Source organism: Diabrotica undecimpunctata, chromosome 4 (genome assembly GCF_040954645.1).
Source record: "Diabrotica undecimpunctata isolate CICGRU chromosome 4, icDiaUnde3, whole genome shotgun sequence".
NCBI lineage: Eukaryota > Metazoa > Arthropoda > Insecta > Coleoptera > Chrysomelidae > Diabrotica > Diabrotica undecimpunctata.
The window spans coordinates 39284945-39303348 of record NC_092806.1 but is presented as its reverse complement, the minus strand read 5'-3'; the positions used below and the strand labels follow the sequence as shown (position 1 = coordinate 39303348).

The window sequence follows — 18404 nt, the reverse complement described above, 5'->3', positions numbered from 1 at the left end:
GAGATGTCTTTTGAAGATTTTCCAGACCCCCCTCTATAAAGACGATAAAAAAAGGTACGAGGTATGGGGTTTGATTTGAAAAAACCCATTTTAGAATTTATTCATCCTTGGTATACATTTCTCATTTAGTTGCGATATTCTGATCTAAGGGGAACAATGTCTTCGACTAAAAGAAAGTTTTTAAGTTTAGAAGAAAAAATATCGGTGATATATGCATCTGAAAAAAATAATTACAGTGTTCGAGTTAATTTGTGTATGAAAATGTATAATTAAAGATCAAGCAAATCGAAACCTCTTTTTTATTTTAATTGATTAAGTGATAACTCTACACAATGGACAACTCTACACAACGAACAATTATTTTTCCCCATTGGTGTCCGTCATGGAGGAGTTTCACTGTAACAACATTGACCAAATATAGCATTTTAGGTTTAAGCTAGGATTACAGAAAAATAATTTTATTTTTAGAAACGTGGTGTGAGATGCTGCAATTCTAAATTTGAAACCGAACAATTTTTTGAAAAATTCGTTTTAATGTAGTTTCTGACGAGATGGAAAAAATTTTACACATTAGGGAAACATAAGCGTTTCTTTTAATTTTGAAGAGGTGTAACCAGTGGCGGCTTTTGGGGGTAGGCAGGATAGGCCGGGCCTACCCAATAATTTCAAGAGCTTTAAAATTGAAAAACATATATTCAAAAATTATGTTAATACATGTAAATAACTTTTAAACGTACTAAATCACTCAATACATTAGCGTCCGTTAAAACAACTATGTTATTATATTACCACAGAAAGCATCGAATCGTAGTCAGGCATTTTTAATATTAATAGGCCCGATCGGAACTGGCCGACCCACCTCACATAAGATCCCCGTACAAAAAGCGTTTGAAGTTAAGCAGCTTGCCGGACAACGATTTATATTGTCGTGTTTATGCTTGCTGTTTAGGCACCAGACGATTGGGCCTACGCCGCACATCGTTGTCACTTGTAACGTAATTATCGAATTGTAATATAAATTTTCGTTTAATTATGATAAAAAAATATGTAAAATAATCTATAATTGTAACGTATTTTTAAACAAACAACACAATTGCAAACAAGTGCACGGTTGCCCAAATAAATTTAAAAAAATTCGTAAAATTCGAAAAAAAAATCACATTTGCATGATTTCTATATCGCCTGATTGTATGCAACTTATTTATGGCAACACTATCGCCGAGCATTAGTTCAATTTTCACTGTTATCTGTTATTGTTATTACTAGTTGCAATAGTTGTTTGGCCGATCGAGGTTGATTTTTTAAAATTATTCTTGGGATAGCGAGATCGTTTTATAACAGATACATAAAAATGAGTTTTTCTGACGCTTTACCAGGTTGCAGTAATAGTAATGTTGATAGTGAGTGTACCGTTGATAGTTCAGATGTACTCTGAATTCAACACACGCAAGGTACGATTCATCTGGTACGGTCTTTAGAAGATTCCCACCGTCGAAACAAAAAAAAATATGTATTACACACACTGGCACACACACTACATAAATTTTTTTGAGGAGGTCATGGATATTGAGAGTGATTACTTTTCTATCATGCAAGGTCACTTTTAGTGTTACCACCAATAGGATAAGTGGGTTTTCAAATATTTTTAAGGGCGGGTGGAGGGGGTCATGACAACATGACACCTCCCTCTGGGTCCGCCACTGATTACACATAGCTATATGTAATTTGCTGGCTTGGCCTACCCAAAATTTTACCACACCAGCCGCCACTGGGTGTAACACTTTCAATAATTAAATTGTTTTCTTCAAAAATGGTGTTAATATGAAAAGAAAAGTCACTAATGGCTCAATACTCCATCGTAGTACCTGTTTAATGACTATTTGTTTGTTGAATACAACTTACCTAATTTAGATAGTGTTCCTTCTTCTTCATCAGGAACGACAGTCTTCTCAACAACCAATTCAACATTCACAAAGTTCAGAATACCAGAATCGTCCATTGCAAAATGAGCTTTGATACCTTTGGATTCCACGTTTTCCCCTGAATGTTTCTTCAAAGCATCAGAAACTCCTTTTAGTTCAAATTGGGATATATTGGTGGTTCCTAAATATTGTAGTTCTTTAGGATGTAAGAAGTCTAGATCAGCATAGTTCACATTAAAATTGAAGTCACTGGTGTGTTTGTTGAAAGTTATGATCTTCTTTTGAGGATAGGAATTCATGAGGCCAAAAAGTGTGCGCTTTACTTGTTTAACCCCTGTTTCTGCAAGTCTTTCAAATGTAACCTAAAAATGAGATTGTACCTTTATAATTACGTATTATCGACTGAATTATATGAAGAAAATAGATGAAGGAAGAAAGAACAGGTGATTGAAAACTAACATTGCAACTTTGCAACAATCACTTTAGAAAACTGCTGAAAGAAAACATAATATATAATGCTAAATCGTATCGAAAATAAAGTTTATTTCATGTGAGGAGTGATAAGCAGAAAATACATAAAATCAAGAATTGTCATATTAGGAACATCTGATAACTATTAAAATTAGAGAGAAAGCGTTTAAGATAGCAATTGCACGTTCGACACAGCTACGAGATTCACCAAATATAAGTGCATCAATTTGCACAAACTGATTATATTTTACAATACCTTTTTCTTATGCAGATATAGAATCGATACCATAACGAATGGAATATTCAAAACATTAGAAAAATAACTCCGTAATTCGAACTCAGTAGTTACTATTCTGCAACTATTCAACGACACGGCAGCTTAAATTTCCTTAAAAAACAAAAAGAATTAACAGGTAAAAGCAGAATTTAGAGGCAAAATATATTACAGGACTCTGGTGATAGAATTTTAAGTGATATTAAAGAGCGCTGTACCGAATGGAAAATTAAATAATAGAATTATTTAAAGATGACCAAAGAATCTACCAAGAAATAACATATAACCGAGATACAGGTCCACCGATTCTAATCTAAGAAGTTCAGAAGGCCATCGACCAAGCGAAACGAAGAAAGGCTTCTGGTTCTGACGAAATACCTGCAGAAGTGTTACAACTATTATATAATGACAGTGTTGCTAGTATTACCTCATTCTTTAACAAGATATACAGCAGTCAATCAATATTTATAACTATTCCCAAGCAAAGGAATGTCAGGCAGGCAGTGCAGGGACTATTGACATCAATTTAATGAGCCACACGCTCGAAATTTTTATGAAACTATTGCATTGTCGCATATACAGACTTTGTGAAAAGATAACTGGTAATGAGCAGTTTGGCTTCCGAAACGGTATGGGTATTCGGAAAGATCTTTTTTGCATGCGAATACTCTTACAAAAGAGCATTGAGTTTAGAAGAAATATTTACGTATGTTTTATGGATTTTTAAAAAAGCCTTTGATAGAGTACCACATACATTACTATTTCAATGCTTAGACTCACTTGGTCTGGACATGTATGACATTAGATTGCTCAAAAATCTTTACTACAATCACGTCGCTTGTAATAAGGTAGATCAAGAGGTTTCAGCTAAAGTTTCTATTAAGTGGTCTCAGAAAGGATGCGTTTTGTCTCCGATGTTGTTTAATACATATAATGAACCAGTTTTTGAGATAGCGTTAATTCATGGCCGCGAAAATGTTTAAATCGATGGTAAAATTATTAATAACATCAAATAGACAGACGGCACCGCCATAATGGTATAGATTCTAGAAGACCTTCAAACCCTGTTGATCGCTGTCAACAAGGAATGCACTGAAAAGGGCTTAAAAATCAACGCAAAGAAAACAAAATGGATGGTGGTCGGAAAAATTGATATTGAAGACTCAGTAATAAAATTAGATGAAAAAATCCTGGAAAGGGTAGAACACTTTAGATGTCTAAGTAGGTGGATTGACTGCAGGATTGAAAGTGACAGTGAGGAAATTTCAACCAGAATAGAACTTGCACGAAAAAGCTTTATTAACTGGCGTTCTGTATTGTGCAGTAGAAGTCTGTGATTGACCACACGTCTAAGAGTATTGAAGTGCTACGTCTGGTCCTTTTTGTTGAATGTGAAACTTAAACAATAAAAATAAAAAATTTTAAGAAATTAGAAGCGTTCGAATTGTGGTGTTGCCGTCAAATGCTCAGAATCCCGTGGACAGCATACACATCTAACGAACGTGTGCTAGTGACCAAAGAGCGAGAATTGATCAACATCATCAAACTAAGAAAGATCCAATACTTCGGTCACATAATGAGAGAACCTAAATATCGCTTACTATGGTTGATCATTCAGGGCAAAATCGAAGGAAAACGCTGGGTTAGAAGAAAACAACTGTCCTGACTGCGTAATATTGGACAGTAGACAGGTCGAATGGTCGAGGAATTGTTTCATCTAACTGCCGACCGAGAAACGTTTCATCAGCCTAATAATACGACGACAACGCTTGAAAACAAGCACAGTACACAAAGAAGAAGTTACTATACTACGTTCATTCCCACGATAAGCTCGAAGGCACACTGATCGGTGGGTGTGTCGTGCCATCGCAGCTTGTCATTGGTTGGAAATTAATTTCTAGTAGTGTAGCCCAGAACAGTTCCAGAGTTTCATAACGCTGATAAGAAAATCGTAGTAAACCATAACAAATATACACGGATTTTGATAAAGAATATACTAAATCTATAATAATTAGGAATATATATCAGTAGATGATAATAATAAAAAACTTACCTGAATTGGATACACAACAGCATCTTTGGTAATAAATTTAGCAACTTTAAAACCAGTACTAAGATCAGCGGCTTTATAAACGGCCCCCATGGCAGCGGCTTCATCTGTGTTCAAGTTTTTGGCCAACTCTTGCCCAACGGCGTTTCTGAGATGTTCTTGCACTTTGGGTACTCTGGTACCGGCTCCTACCAGAACCACTTGGTTGACAACGTCCATTGTTAGGTGAGCCGTTTTCAATGCTTGTTCTATCGGTTTGTTAACTCTCTCAAACAAATCCTGAAATCAAAGTTGCCATTTAAAGAGGTTCTGAAACTGTTTTCTTGTGGCATGTTAAACATTATATTTATATGGGATTATATTTGATTTTGACGTTTCAAAAATAGCCCAATTAACTGAGTACCTACTATACCTGACAATACATTTAATTTTTGTAGTCTTTGAGTATGGTTTTCACGCTTCCAGTATGGATTTACGTCACTCCAGTACCTTAAATTGTGTCGATTTACACTTCCACACAGTGTAAAGGTTGCTTCATCGGAAAAGCATATTCTGTTAACGAAATATTCATCATTTTCAATTTTATCCATCATTACCTCAGCAAACTCTAATCTACGATCAAAGTCATCTTCACTTAATTCTTCAGTCTTACACGTAAGACTGAAGAACGACCTACATCATGTACTTATGCAACCCTACTTGAGGATGTATGTGGATCTTCAACAAAACTTTGCATTACATCTAAAGTTTTGTTGTCATTCATAACTCTTTCCGGTCTACCTGATCGGTATCTAGCTTTTACTTCTCCAGATTCCTTAAATCGCTTTGCAGCTTTTTGTACCGTCGCCTTATGAATAGGAGAACGGTTTGGGAAAGTATCATTGAACAAGTTGGCTACTTGACAATAAGATCTTTTTGTCTGATGAAGAAACTACAAGAAGAATATACCAGGGCTGGCCTAGATATTAACCTCGCGAAAACAGAGTACCTATCTACAAGTGAAGAAGACATAGAAGATCTACAGATTGATAACAACGTAACAATCAAACGAAAGGATAAATTCAAATACCTGGGGTTTATAATCACGAAAAAGGCAACAACAGAGGAAGAAATTACAAAAAGATTAGGACAAACAAGAACAGCAATCCAACTTAACTCAGTATGGTGGGATAGACACCTAAATATGAAGACAAAAACGCAGATTTATAAAACATTAGTGCGAAGTATTATGACATATGGGGCTGAAAATTGGATCATAAACAAGAAAAATAGCAGTAAGATAGTAGCAACAGAGATGGAATGCCTGCGAAGATGCTGCAGAGTAACAAGAATGGATAGGAGAAGTAATGACGAAATAAAGCAAAGAACATCAATAGAAACAGACATACTAACATATATAGAACAAAAAAGACTAAAGTGGTATAGACATGTAAGAAGAACTAGCGACAGCAGATGAATAAAGAGAATAACCGAATGGAGCCCCATAGGAAGGAGGAAAAGAGGACGACCCCGAAAATCCTGGAGGAACGAAGTAGACGACTCCATGAGTAAGAGAGGCCTAAACGATGGAGAATGGAACAACAGAGAGAGATGGAAACGGTTGAGCGAGGGAAGGCAGTGAATACTGTAGAATCCCTAAATATATGTATATATATATATATATATATATATATATATATATATATATATATATATATATATATATATATAAATATATATATATATATATATAAATATATATATATATATATATATAAATATATATATATATATATATATAAATATATATATATATATATATATATATATATATATATATATATATATATATATATATATATATAAATCTACATATTTTGCACTATTTTATGTATTTAAGACTTTCCAGAAAACATAAAATCATAAGTGGTACATATGGTTGAACTCGTATTGAGTAGCAGATTCCAATAATGACTGAATATACAGGGCGATGAATTTGAAAAACCAAAGTTACTAATAATATAAGAGAAACTCAAAATCTGGCAACATTCCAAATATCAAATATGGAATCTTCGTATCTCAAAATAGGTGTAGGCACCTCAAATTTTGTACCATTATGACTTGCAATTTACGAGATAATTGGCCGTTTCCAGACTTTTGGGCCACTCTGTATATAAATAATTAATATACAGACAATATTTACGATTAATTACAAATTTTTTATTTTATTACTGCAGATTTATAAATGTTTTCAATGGTGTAAACCTTGGTGATGATATAATAAAAAATGAGGGCGATACTTGTAGCTGCACGGAGCGCATATAAAAAAAATAATTTGTTTGATTTTTTAATTCTGCAAATACTTTTTAAATATTAATTTCTTAACATTATTTATTTCTAATGGTATCTACCATTACCTGTATTCAATTTTTTTATCGCGAAATTAGAATTTAAAACAGATAAAGAAATAATCCTAAACTGACGTCCAAGAAGTGTACCTTAATTATTCTATTTAAAGAAAGTTAGATAAGCTGAACTTAATTCTCGTATCTATAAGTTAACACTTGAGTTTGATTAATATATATTACACCTAACCAGTAGGTATAAAATAACATTATTCGAATATTTATTATCACAGATTGCCAAAGTTTTAAGCAGCGAAATTTTAATTTGATTCTGATATTGAAATACACTGGGGTGCAAAATTAACCGCACACTCATATTTTTTTGTTTTTTTTGTTGGTGTTTAGATCAAAACTTGTTTAATTTGTTTGAATTGTATTTTATGCCTTATTAGCGATAACATTTTTTTCTTGTTTGAACCTGTTTAGATGTTTTGTCGAACTTCAACACTTTTACACATACGTGTATTTTATTATATATATAATATAACAATACAAAATCATACCATAGAAAATGTTGCACATTATGTATATCTAGGTCATGTTATCAAACTAGGAAAATGAAATCAAGATGCTGAAATTAAAAGAAGAACACAACTCACATGGGGCGCTTTCGGCAAATTAGCATATATCTTGAAAAACACCTCCATTCCTGTAAACTTAAAGAAAAAGGTGTATAACACATGCATACTACCAGTTTGTACTTACGGCTTGAAGACAGTAGCCCTTACCAAAAAATCTGCTAAAAAATTAAAAACAACGCAAAGAGCAATGGAACGAATCATGCTTGGAATATCACTAAGAGACAAGATTAGAAACACCGAGATAAGACGTAGAACGAAGATTAGGGATATTGTGGAAGAAATTGCAAAAATGAAATGGCGTTGGGCAGGTCACGTAGCCCGATATAATGACAACAGGTGGACACGGAGAATTCTGGAATGGAGACCAAGGCCGACAACAAGAAGCATGGGAAGACCTCAAAAAAGATGGGTAGATGACATAAGAACAGTGGCAGGCAAACAGTGGATTAGATTGGCGCAAGATAGAGAAAGATGGAAGCAATTGGGAGAGACCTACATTCAGGAGTGGATGGAAAATGGTTGACAAAGAAGAAGTATTTTATTATGGTACTGTGCCTGATTATAAGTTCGGCTGTAGGTTTTTGTATTATCTCCTGTTTAAAACTTGCATTACAAAAATTATGACCAGAAGAGGTAGCACAAGCTGTTGCTTTACAGGATCATGGGCTGAGCATTCGTTACATCGCAAATGCTTTAGGAATTTCTCGAAGTACAGTGTTTGATACAATACAAAGATTTCGGGAAACAGGACAATTTCTGTTTATACCGATCGAAGACGCTTAAATGAATATGGATTAAAGTCAAGAATACCTGTCATGGGACCTCTATTAACAGCAGATCATCGGAGGCAACGTCTACAGTTCGCTAGCAAACATCTTAATTGGGGTGTTGACGATTGAAGTGCTGTGCTTTTCACCGATGAATCAAGATTTAACAGACACTCATCAGATGGGTGGCCTATGATATGGAGAAGAGCTGGTGAACGTTATCAGCAATGTTGTTTTACTCTGAGAGTTCTCAATTTGGTGGACGTGGTATAATGGTGGGGGCAGGCATTTCCCTAGAGGCTCATACAGAACTTGTTAGAATTCAAAGGGGCAATTTGACCGCTCAACGGTATATTCAGCAATGTTTGGAAGATCATGTAGTGCAATTTGTTGGAAAAAACTTTCATCTGATGCAAGATCATGGATTCTCCATCCAATCAGAGGCGGCGTAGGACGTGGGCGACGTGGGTCACAGCCTACGGCCTCGCGCCATCGAGATTTATGCATTACTTAAACCTAAGCCATGAACGCGCAGAAAAAAGTACTTGCGTCGCTATCGCTCGCGAGAAATCTCCGCTGCAATGCACGTCACCGCTGGCCTAAAAAAGACTATTCCCCTGAAATTGCGTTCCTATCGCTAGCGAAGAATTTCTGCTGCACGTTGCCGTCCAAAACAAAATAGGGTATTTCTCGTTCGTCAAACAACAGAAGAATTAGAAATAATGATCCCTAATTTTCTTTATAATAGACGTGAAACAGTTGCTTCAATACATTACAGATAATAACTTATATAAAAGTAATATACCCAATCCCAATATACTCGACATTTACATCGTCATTAGTGTATTATTAACAATACCAATTAGTACAGTACCGCTGAAAGGAGCTTCTCAAAATTAAAACTCATTAAGCATTATTTAAGGAGTACGATGTCACAGGAAAGACTTTATGCGGTCGCAATTTTGTCTATCGAGGCTGATATAGCATCCAAGCTAGATTACGAGTACGTAATTAAACAATTCAGCAGTGTAAAAAGTAGAAAATTTCTGTTCCTTTAATATTTAAATTAAATTGTTTTTTAACGTTGGTAGGTCTTAATATCTCAAATATTTTTAGGTTAGTTGTAAGTTTGACTAGATTTTGCATAGTTTATTTATGCAAGCATTACAAGTTTAATAATGAAATGAGACATATTTGCGCGAGCAGAGGGCAAAAATTATGATCTTGCGCCGCCACTGCTTCCAATTACTTGGATGAAGTTGGGATTCGTTTATTACCCTGGCTCCCAAGGAGCACAGACTTAAATCCAATAGAGCATGCGTGGGATATTCTGAGACGACCTATTCGACGTAACCATGGTGAGTTGAAACCATGAATGATTTGGAGCAAGCAGTTCGTGACGAATGAGAGCACATCCCTCAAGCAGACTTTGCTGCCTTAGGCCGTCCGCACATGAAGCTACTTAAAAGCAACTAAACTAGTTGGTAACTAGAATAACCAACTGTTTACTAACTGTGACTCGCACACTACGCTACTAAAAATTACGAGTAGCTTTGTTATAGGGTGTTTAAATTTTAAACTTTATATTATATTATTGAGTGTTATTATCACGTTAAAAATGTCACTCACTCGAAAAAATTATTAAGATAACACAATCTGTTTGTGTTCTACATAATTATGTACGAAAACGGGAAGGAATACCATATCATTCCAAGCCTTTTCGGTAATATCTTTACGCGAATATTCATTTAACGTATAGTTGTATAGGCAAGGATGTTTTTCCACTTCTTGCACTAATTTTATATTAAACGACTGTTCTACAAATTTCGCCATTTCGCGTGTAAACTTTAAAAATATCACAACAAACTAGAAACTAGTCCCCAACCGACCTGCACGTCCAGTCTGCTGTCGACTGATCACTGATGCATAAGAGACCGGTTACTAACTAGTAGCGCTGTGTGCGGATACTCATTAAAATACATGGACAGTAACTAATAAGCTACTATTGGTAACTGATTGGTAACTAAAGTTACCAACTGGTTTCTTTTTAGTAGCTTCATGTGCGGACGGCCTTAATCCGAAGTATGCCTGATCGAATGAGTGCCGTAATTAGAGCTCGTGGAGGTAATATACTCTACTAAATATCGTTTTCCATAAAAAATGTTTATATTTAAAAAATAATAATTTTAGTTTCTTTGCAGATTTTCAAATTTTGTTTGTTTCTTCTATGTAAATTCTTGAGTTGTAATAAATTTGACTTTTAAATTTTGTTTATTATTAAATACTCAATTAGGAACATCTTAAACTTTTTTAAACGCCAGTTTTTAGGAAAAATTTGAATGTCCGGTTAATTTTGCACTCCCGTATATTAATTAATAAACGTATTATGTCTCGAATTTCTCAACGGACTGGGAATACGAGAAGCTCTTTTTGCCTTAAATGTGTTAACACAAGGAAGCAGAAAAATATTTAAGCAGTTGCAACAGTTAAACATTACTTGATAATTTTGACAAAGTGGATAAGTTTAAAAGCTTTATTAGATGCATCAGCTGACATTTCTCCCTCCAGTAATATGGTCCTTATATTATACCAAACTGCAAAGATGTGACTTAATAACTCAAATTTTAAATAGCCTTCTATTTGAAAGGGATCCAAGAAGATGTCTTTAAATATTAAAAAAGGACCAACAACCTAGGTTAGATAATCTAAATCTTTTTACATCTAGTCCAGTAGTTTTTGAGATTTGACCTCTAAAAATCATACGAACAAGTCGAATTTTGCTGAGAAAGTCAATTCTGGTACCCCAAAAATATACAAAAAAGTTTACCACTCCTAAAACCTCCTTCGTAGGAGGGAAAACGGAAAAAATAAAATCCAAGAATCTCTACGACCCCTAGAATAAAATGTAGCTGAGATAATTTTGAACAAACGTTTATTAGCACTTTTTGTGTAGAATGAACCATTCTCTCAGAAACAACGCTTGAAGCGACCGGCGATTTTAAATGACAGTTACGAGCGCGAAATCAATGTTCAATAAAATTTGTATCAGCTGGACGGTAAAAATTCGGTTAATTATAAAGCGAAGAAATTAGAATATTTGGACCACCTAATACGAGGAAATAATGAATTGCTTCAAAATATAATGCAGGAAAAAACAGAAGGAAAAGGAATCCATGGAAAAATAAAAGGAAAAGTTTGGTTGCACCACGAATGAGCTCTTTAGATGGACAGCCTTGATGATTTCCAATCCCCGATAGGAGCGGCACAACAGAAGAACATAACAGAAGAAGATTTTTTTTTATCTACGATCAATACATTAAACTTCAGATCTGACATTGACAAAATAATTCATAGAGAACATTTTTAGAATCGTCTTCGCAATTTCAACCACCAGAAAATTCATTGTTAATACATCCATTTAAAAAATATATTAATAATTTAATAAATTACTGGTTTCTGAATATATTTTCCAACACATTATGACTTATCCAGAAATTACTGATTTTTACAAATATAAAATACGTTTATTAATTAATATCTCAATATCAGAATAAATATTAAACTAATCTTTATCATAATATACCTATTGCTTGGGGCAATATATATTAATCAAACTGAAGTGTTACTTAGAGATAGGAGAATTAAATTTATCTTGTATAACTTTCTTTAAATAGAATTATTAGAGGCACACTTCTTAAAGGCCAGTTTAGGATTAATTATTTATTTGTTTTAAATTATAATTTCGAGATAAGAAACTGAATACAGATAATGGTAGATAGAGAAAAATTTTTACATATTAATCTTTAAAGTCTATTTTTAAATCATAACGAACCAGGTAAGTCAAGGATAAATAAGCGGGAGTAACGGACAAATTAAGGATAACCACTTAGAACTGTAGCGATAAAAGTAAAGAGTAAAGAGTAAGATAACCACTTAGAACTGTAAAGATAAAAAAACGTCATTTTCGTCATAGCTGAAAAAAACAAAAATCAAGGAAGTAAAAAATTTAATAATTGCATAGTGACATACCATGAAGTAGATTAAAACGAAAGAGTTAGATGGACATATACCATTTTTCAAAGTAAAAACGTTGCACGTCACAATTTAAATAAAGTGACGTCACTTATATTTAAAATTTCCAGAACGTCAACCTTAGAGTTAAAATTTTCCTAACACTGCTAATAATACGAAACCCATACGGAACTGCTCGATAATGGTATAATAATCAACAAACAACTAAATAGTCTGTAGAAAGCTGACAAGCTTTCATATAAGATAGATTATTTTGAACGAGAAATAATGGCGGGACGTTTTTACTATTAATGCTCTAAAAGAGGTAGGTTTACAATTTAGAATATATAATTTTGTATTTAAAATGTTTTCTTATGTATTTTAGTGTGGTGCAGCAGTCTTAACACTAAGTGTATTTACTGTTAATATAACAGTTTGACAAATAGTTGACATTTTAAAAATTCCTCACTTACTAACTATTCTGATGTTTTGGCAACGCTGTGGGGTTCTTACGTCGTAAATCTTGAATGACGCGCAATCATTTTTATATGAAAAATTCTATAGTAACATGTGAGTATACAGGGTGAGTCATGAGGAACTTTACATACTTCTACCATATGTAGAGTCCCTCAGGGAGCACATCATGTGGCCACTAAAAAATGTCAACTCCTCTTCTTTATTAATTAACAGGGGGATTTGTGTAATTGACCATTTATTTCATTTTACTGTAGTGTTTATACGGCTCATTTGATTTTTTTAATTTTTGCATGATACAGTACACTACTATCAAGCATTCGACTGGTATTAGCTAAACTAAAAAATTCCAGGACTGGCTTTGGAAAAATTAATTTAGGGATTCGTATTAAATATTACACCCTGTATAATTTTTTTTTAAAATGCAATAAGTGATTTTCAAACTACATAAATAGCCAATGAAAACGACATATGCGACAATGTTGTCGCACTTTTATTAAATTTTTAGTAACCGATCAAATCTTACCAAAAATAGAACAACCATAATGAAGTATCAAATTATAAGGTATTAATTTAAACAAATGTTATAAATTTCAAACATTTTAATTAAAATGAGTTCCTACAACATAATCTAATACGTAGAAAATTAACATCTTTACTGTCACTTTGTATTATCTCTACGATAGAATCAATTGTTTTTCAATTTTAAATTTTTACTCATGGATCGTATTGGGGCATTATTTTCGAAAAATAATAAATTAAATTGATTAAAAAGTCAAACCTCTTGTATGTGTTAGTTTTTGTTGATTGTAAATGATTAAAATTTTATGTCAAATAATAATACATTGCATCAACTGTACTAAATAAAAATAAATCTAAAAAAGTTTAAAATGAAGGTTGGCGTTGACCGTTTGACGTTTCTTGATATTTTATACCCATTGTCACTATTGTCATTATCATTTGTTATTTATGTGTACAAGAATACATATTTCTTCTGTCATATCTACGTTAAGTACATTGTGTTAGTTTTGGTAGAGCTTTTGTTACTTTCGTTCAAAATGCCACATCAGTTTTCGACCACAGAATATGCAGACATAATATTTGTTTATGGATTCTGTAATGGGAATGGTAGGGCTGCTAGTAGAGAATATCGCAGGAGATTTCCTAATCGTCGAACTCCCAGTCATCCAACATTTGGGTCAGTTTTTAATTATTTGCGAGAAAATGGCACTTTTCCTAGTGGAACAACAGAGCGACATGTAGATGAAGCGCAGGAAGATGACATTATGGACGCCGTTACTATGAACCCTACAATAAGCACTAGACAAGTAAGTCGAGAACTCAATGTTACTCAATCAAAAGTAAGTAGAGTCTTACAAAAAAATAATCTATACCCATATCACATTCAAATGGTTCAGCGACTACATGCTGGAGATGAGATCGATAGGTTGGAATTTTGTAGATGGATTAACAATAATCGACCAACGCTATACAGGACACTATTTACAGATGAAGGCCAATTTACCAGAGACGGGATAAATAATTCACGAAATTCACATGTGTGGACAGAAGAAAATCCCCATGCTATTCGAGAACGTCGTTCTCAGTTAAGGTTTTCGGTTAACGTGTGGATTGGTGTCATAAATAACCAATTAGTAGGTCCTCACTTTTTTGATGGTCCTTTAACAGGGCAGGTCTATTTGTACTTTCTACAAAATATTTTGCCGAATTTGCTTGGCAACGCAAACGTTGCTATCCGAGGGATGTATTTTCAGCATGATGGGGCACCCCCACACTTTTTACTGGCAGTGAGACAACATCTCAATAATGTTTATGGCAACAGGTGGATAGGACGTGCAGGTCCTATTTCGTGGCCTTCAAGATCCCCTGATTTCAATCCCGTTGATTACCATATTTGGGGATGATTGAAGCAACTAGTTTACGCAGTGAATATTAATAACCGACAACAATTAATTGATAGAATTATACATTGTTGTAATACTATTAGAAACGATCCCCAGAGTATCCGTAATTCAATACGTCAATTAACAATTCGGCAACAAAAATGTGTACAGGCTACAGGGTTCCATTTCGAAAATCTATTTTGAATTATTTTTATTTTGTTACCATTATTGTATCTTTTCCAGTTCTAATTTATGGGTTTATCATAACTATGTACATATATTTTTAGTTTTTTTTTTAATTGTTCTTCGTTATTGTTAGTAGTTACTGTTTTTTGTTGTGCAGTGACTCAGTTTATCATTTCAATTAAAATGTTTGAAATTTATAACATTTGTTTAAATTAATTACCTTATAATTTGATACTTCATTATGGTTGTTCTATTTTTGGTAAGATTTGATCGTTCACTAAAAATTTAATAAAAGTGCGACAACATTGTCGCATATGTCGTTTTCATTGGCTATTTATGTAGTTTGAAAATCACTTATTGCATTTTAAAAAAAATTTATACAGGGTGTAATATTTAATACGAATCCCTAAATTAATTTTTCCAAAGCCAGTCCTGGAATTTTTTAGTTTAGCTAATACCAGTCGAATGCTTGATAGTAGTGTACTGTATCATGCAAAAATTAAAAAAATCAAATGAGCCGTATAAACACTACAGTAAAATGAAATAAATGGTCAATTACACAAATTCCCCTGTTAATTAATAAAGAAGAGGAGTTGACATTTTTTAGTGGCCACATGATATGCTCCCTGAGGGACTCTATATATGGTAGAAGTATGTAAAGTTCCTCATGACTCACCCTGTATACAATACCCCATTAAGGAAAACAGGTCATTTAACAGTTAAATGTTAATCGTTTCAATACAAAAACGATACAATTCCTATCCTACACATATTGGTCGTAATAATTAATCACGAAATTATCAAATAATTAATTATTGTATTTACACAAAATCAATATAAACACAGGAAACATTCATATATAACTCAATTACTAAACTTTATAAAAAAATATAGTCCAGTGCATCACGGTAAAGAGTATGGTGGATATAACCTCCGATTTTCATCAACACGCATCGATTTTGATGAAATTTTGGAATTAATCTCTATTTACCCTTAACTTCAAAATTAACTCCATGCCGAAGTGTGCTTTTACCTTGAGGTGGAATCCACACCCAATATGAAAAGTCAAAGAGACTGTTTTTTTTTATTTTTGCTTTAAGCCTAATCTTCTTCTTCACGTGCCATATCAGAGTTATCCGACGTTGGCGATCACCATTGTGAAAACTTCTCGATCTTCTGCCACATAGAATAATTGTGCTGTGTTTGATATATAAGTCCATTCACAAATGTTCTTTAACCAAGAAACCTGTTTTCTTCCTACACCTCTACATCTTTCTATTTTGCCTTTAAGGATCAGTTGTAATATTCTATATCGATTTTCCCTCAATATATGTCCCAGATAAGACATTTAGCGGTGTTTAACAGTCTTTAACCATTTTAAGCCTAATACAAAGTTAGAACTCTTTTGGCTGACAACAAAAATTTTTAAAAATTCAACATAAAATGAAAGGAAAACGATCAATTTTACTGAAAAAATTCGTAATATATCTTTGGAAAGTACTTAAAAACCATTAAAATGAGACTTTGTAGAACTCTCTAGCATATAAAGTAAGGAAGTTATGATAAAAAGGACAATTTCTATTTTTTTTTCCGTGGAAAAAAATCGATACTACCCTTGCTATTTCTATCGCAATTGCAATTATCACCGAGTGATTGCCCCACTAACTGACCAACGGCTTCGGGTGGATAAGTTAGTAAGTGGTAGGGCACTTTTTTGTCCTGGGGTTGAGAAATTGGCTCCAAAGGCGGATGAACTTATTAGTGGTCAACGGCATAAGGATATAGAAGGCAACGGGAAACCACTACATTAAAGATCGTCAGATTTCCCCAGAATAATAACCATGCAAAGTACGGTCAATCACATGGCCCCTAGTCCGCGGCGGACCTTTGATGGCCGAGGGGTGCTAAGAATCTCCGCGAGGAGGAACCACCCGAATGTGGCAACTAACTATATAGAGAACAAATCCTTTTTAAATTTCGGGACATGGAATGTTATGAGTTTGTTCGAACAAGGAAAGACGCAGAACACCATTCAGGAAATGAACAGACTGAACCTAAAAATATTAGGCATAAGCGAAATGAGCTGGCCTGGTTCCGGAAAAACATTGGTCATGGATAAAACGATATACTATTCCGGAAATGGCACCCGAAATCATCTATTTGGAGTTGGAATAGTTATCTCCAGGAGAATCCAAGCAGCCGTTGTAAATTTTGTTCCCTTTTCGGATAGAATGCTATTATTACAAATACAGGGTAAGCCAGTGAACATTAATGTAGTACAAGTGTATGCTCCAACTGCAGATAAATCAGAGGCTGAACTAGAACATTTTTATGAACAACTCAAACAACTTCTACAATACACAAGAGAGGAAGAAATTACTATAATATAATGGGTGATTTAAATGCAAAGATAGGAAAAGGCCGAGTCACAATATAATAGGTGATTATGGTTTAGGAATAAAGAATGCTAGAGGCGACAGATTTGCTCAATTTTGTCAAGAAGAAAACCTGGCGATTATGAACACATGGTTTCGATTACCACCCCGTAGACTATATACCTGGAGGTCACCACAGGTTAATGAACAAAATTGCATTAGAAATCAGATCGACTTTATTCTAACCAATCTAAGATTTAGAAATTCCATTGTAAGCGTTAAGACTTTTCCTGCAGCAGATGTCCCCTCAGACCATAACCTCTTCGTCTCAAAAATGAAACTAAGGGTAAAAAAGATAATAAAATCCAAAAGTTCTAAGGTGAATACTCAGTTACTCAAGATAAATGAAATCCGTGCTGAAGCTTCAACTCGTATCAACCAAGAAATGAAGAAATTAACATCAGAAATGAAAAAAACTGAGAACGTGAACATTATGTGGAGCAAAATCAAAGACTCTGTTCTAAAAACACAGAAAGAAACTCTACAAAAGAAAACAGAAAGCAGAAAACCTTGGATGACTCAAGAAATACTGGAAATCATGGAACAAATAAAAAAATATAGAAACAAAACCCAAATAAGTACAGAGAAAAACATAAATTAATAAGGAACAAAATAAAAGAGGATAAGGAAAATTGGATGATGGAAACATGCATCGAAGTGGAAGAATTGCAGAAAAAGCATGATCATTATAATTTACATAAAAAGTGAAAGAATTATCTGGAAAATCACGAACAAATACACTTAACCAATTGACAAAAACAATAAACCTATTAATAAGCCAATTGAAATAAAACAAGTATGGACTAAATATATTGAAGATCTTTTCATGGACACAAGAACGGAACCAACACAAATTGATAACGAGGAAGCTCCAATCATATTAAAATCTGAAGTCCAACATGCTATAAACAACTCAAAATCTGGCAGAGCCCCTGGGCCAGATGA

The 18404-nt window shown here is 33.8% G+C and overlaps 1 protein-coding gene across 1 annotated transcript in view; it reads right to left on the bottom strand.

Annotated features, from left to right (window-relative positions):
* Positions 1 to 18404, bottom strand: part of Grp170 (hypoxia up-regulated Grp170 co-chaperone protein) — a 34446-nt gene that overhangs the window by 10429 nt on the left and 5613 nt on the right. Inside the window, exons 3-4 of the mRNA XM_072529375.1 lie at positions 4721 to 4996; positions 1903 to 2284 (exon numbers count right to left, since the gene is read on the bottom strand). Coding sequence (XP_072385476.1) covers positions 1903 to 2284; positions 4721 to 4996 — 658 coding nt within the window. The remainder of the gene's footprint in view (positions 1 to 1902; positions 2285 to 4720; positions 4997 to 18404) is intronic.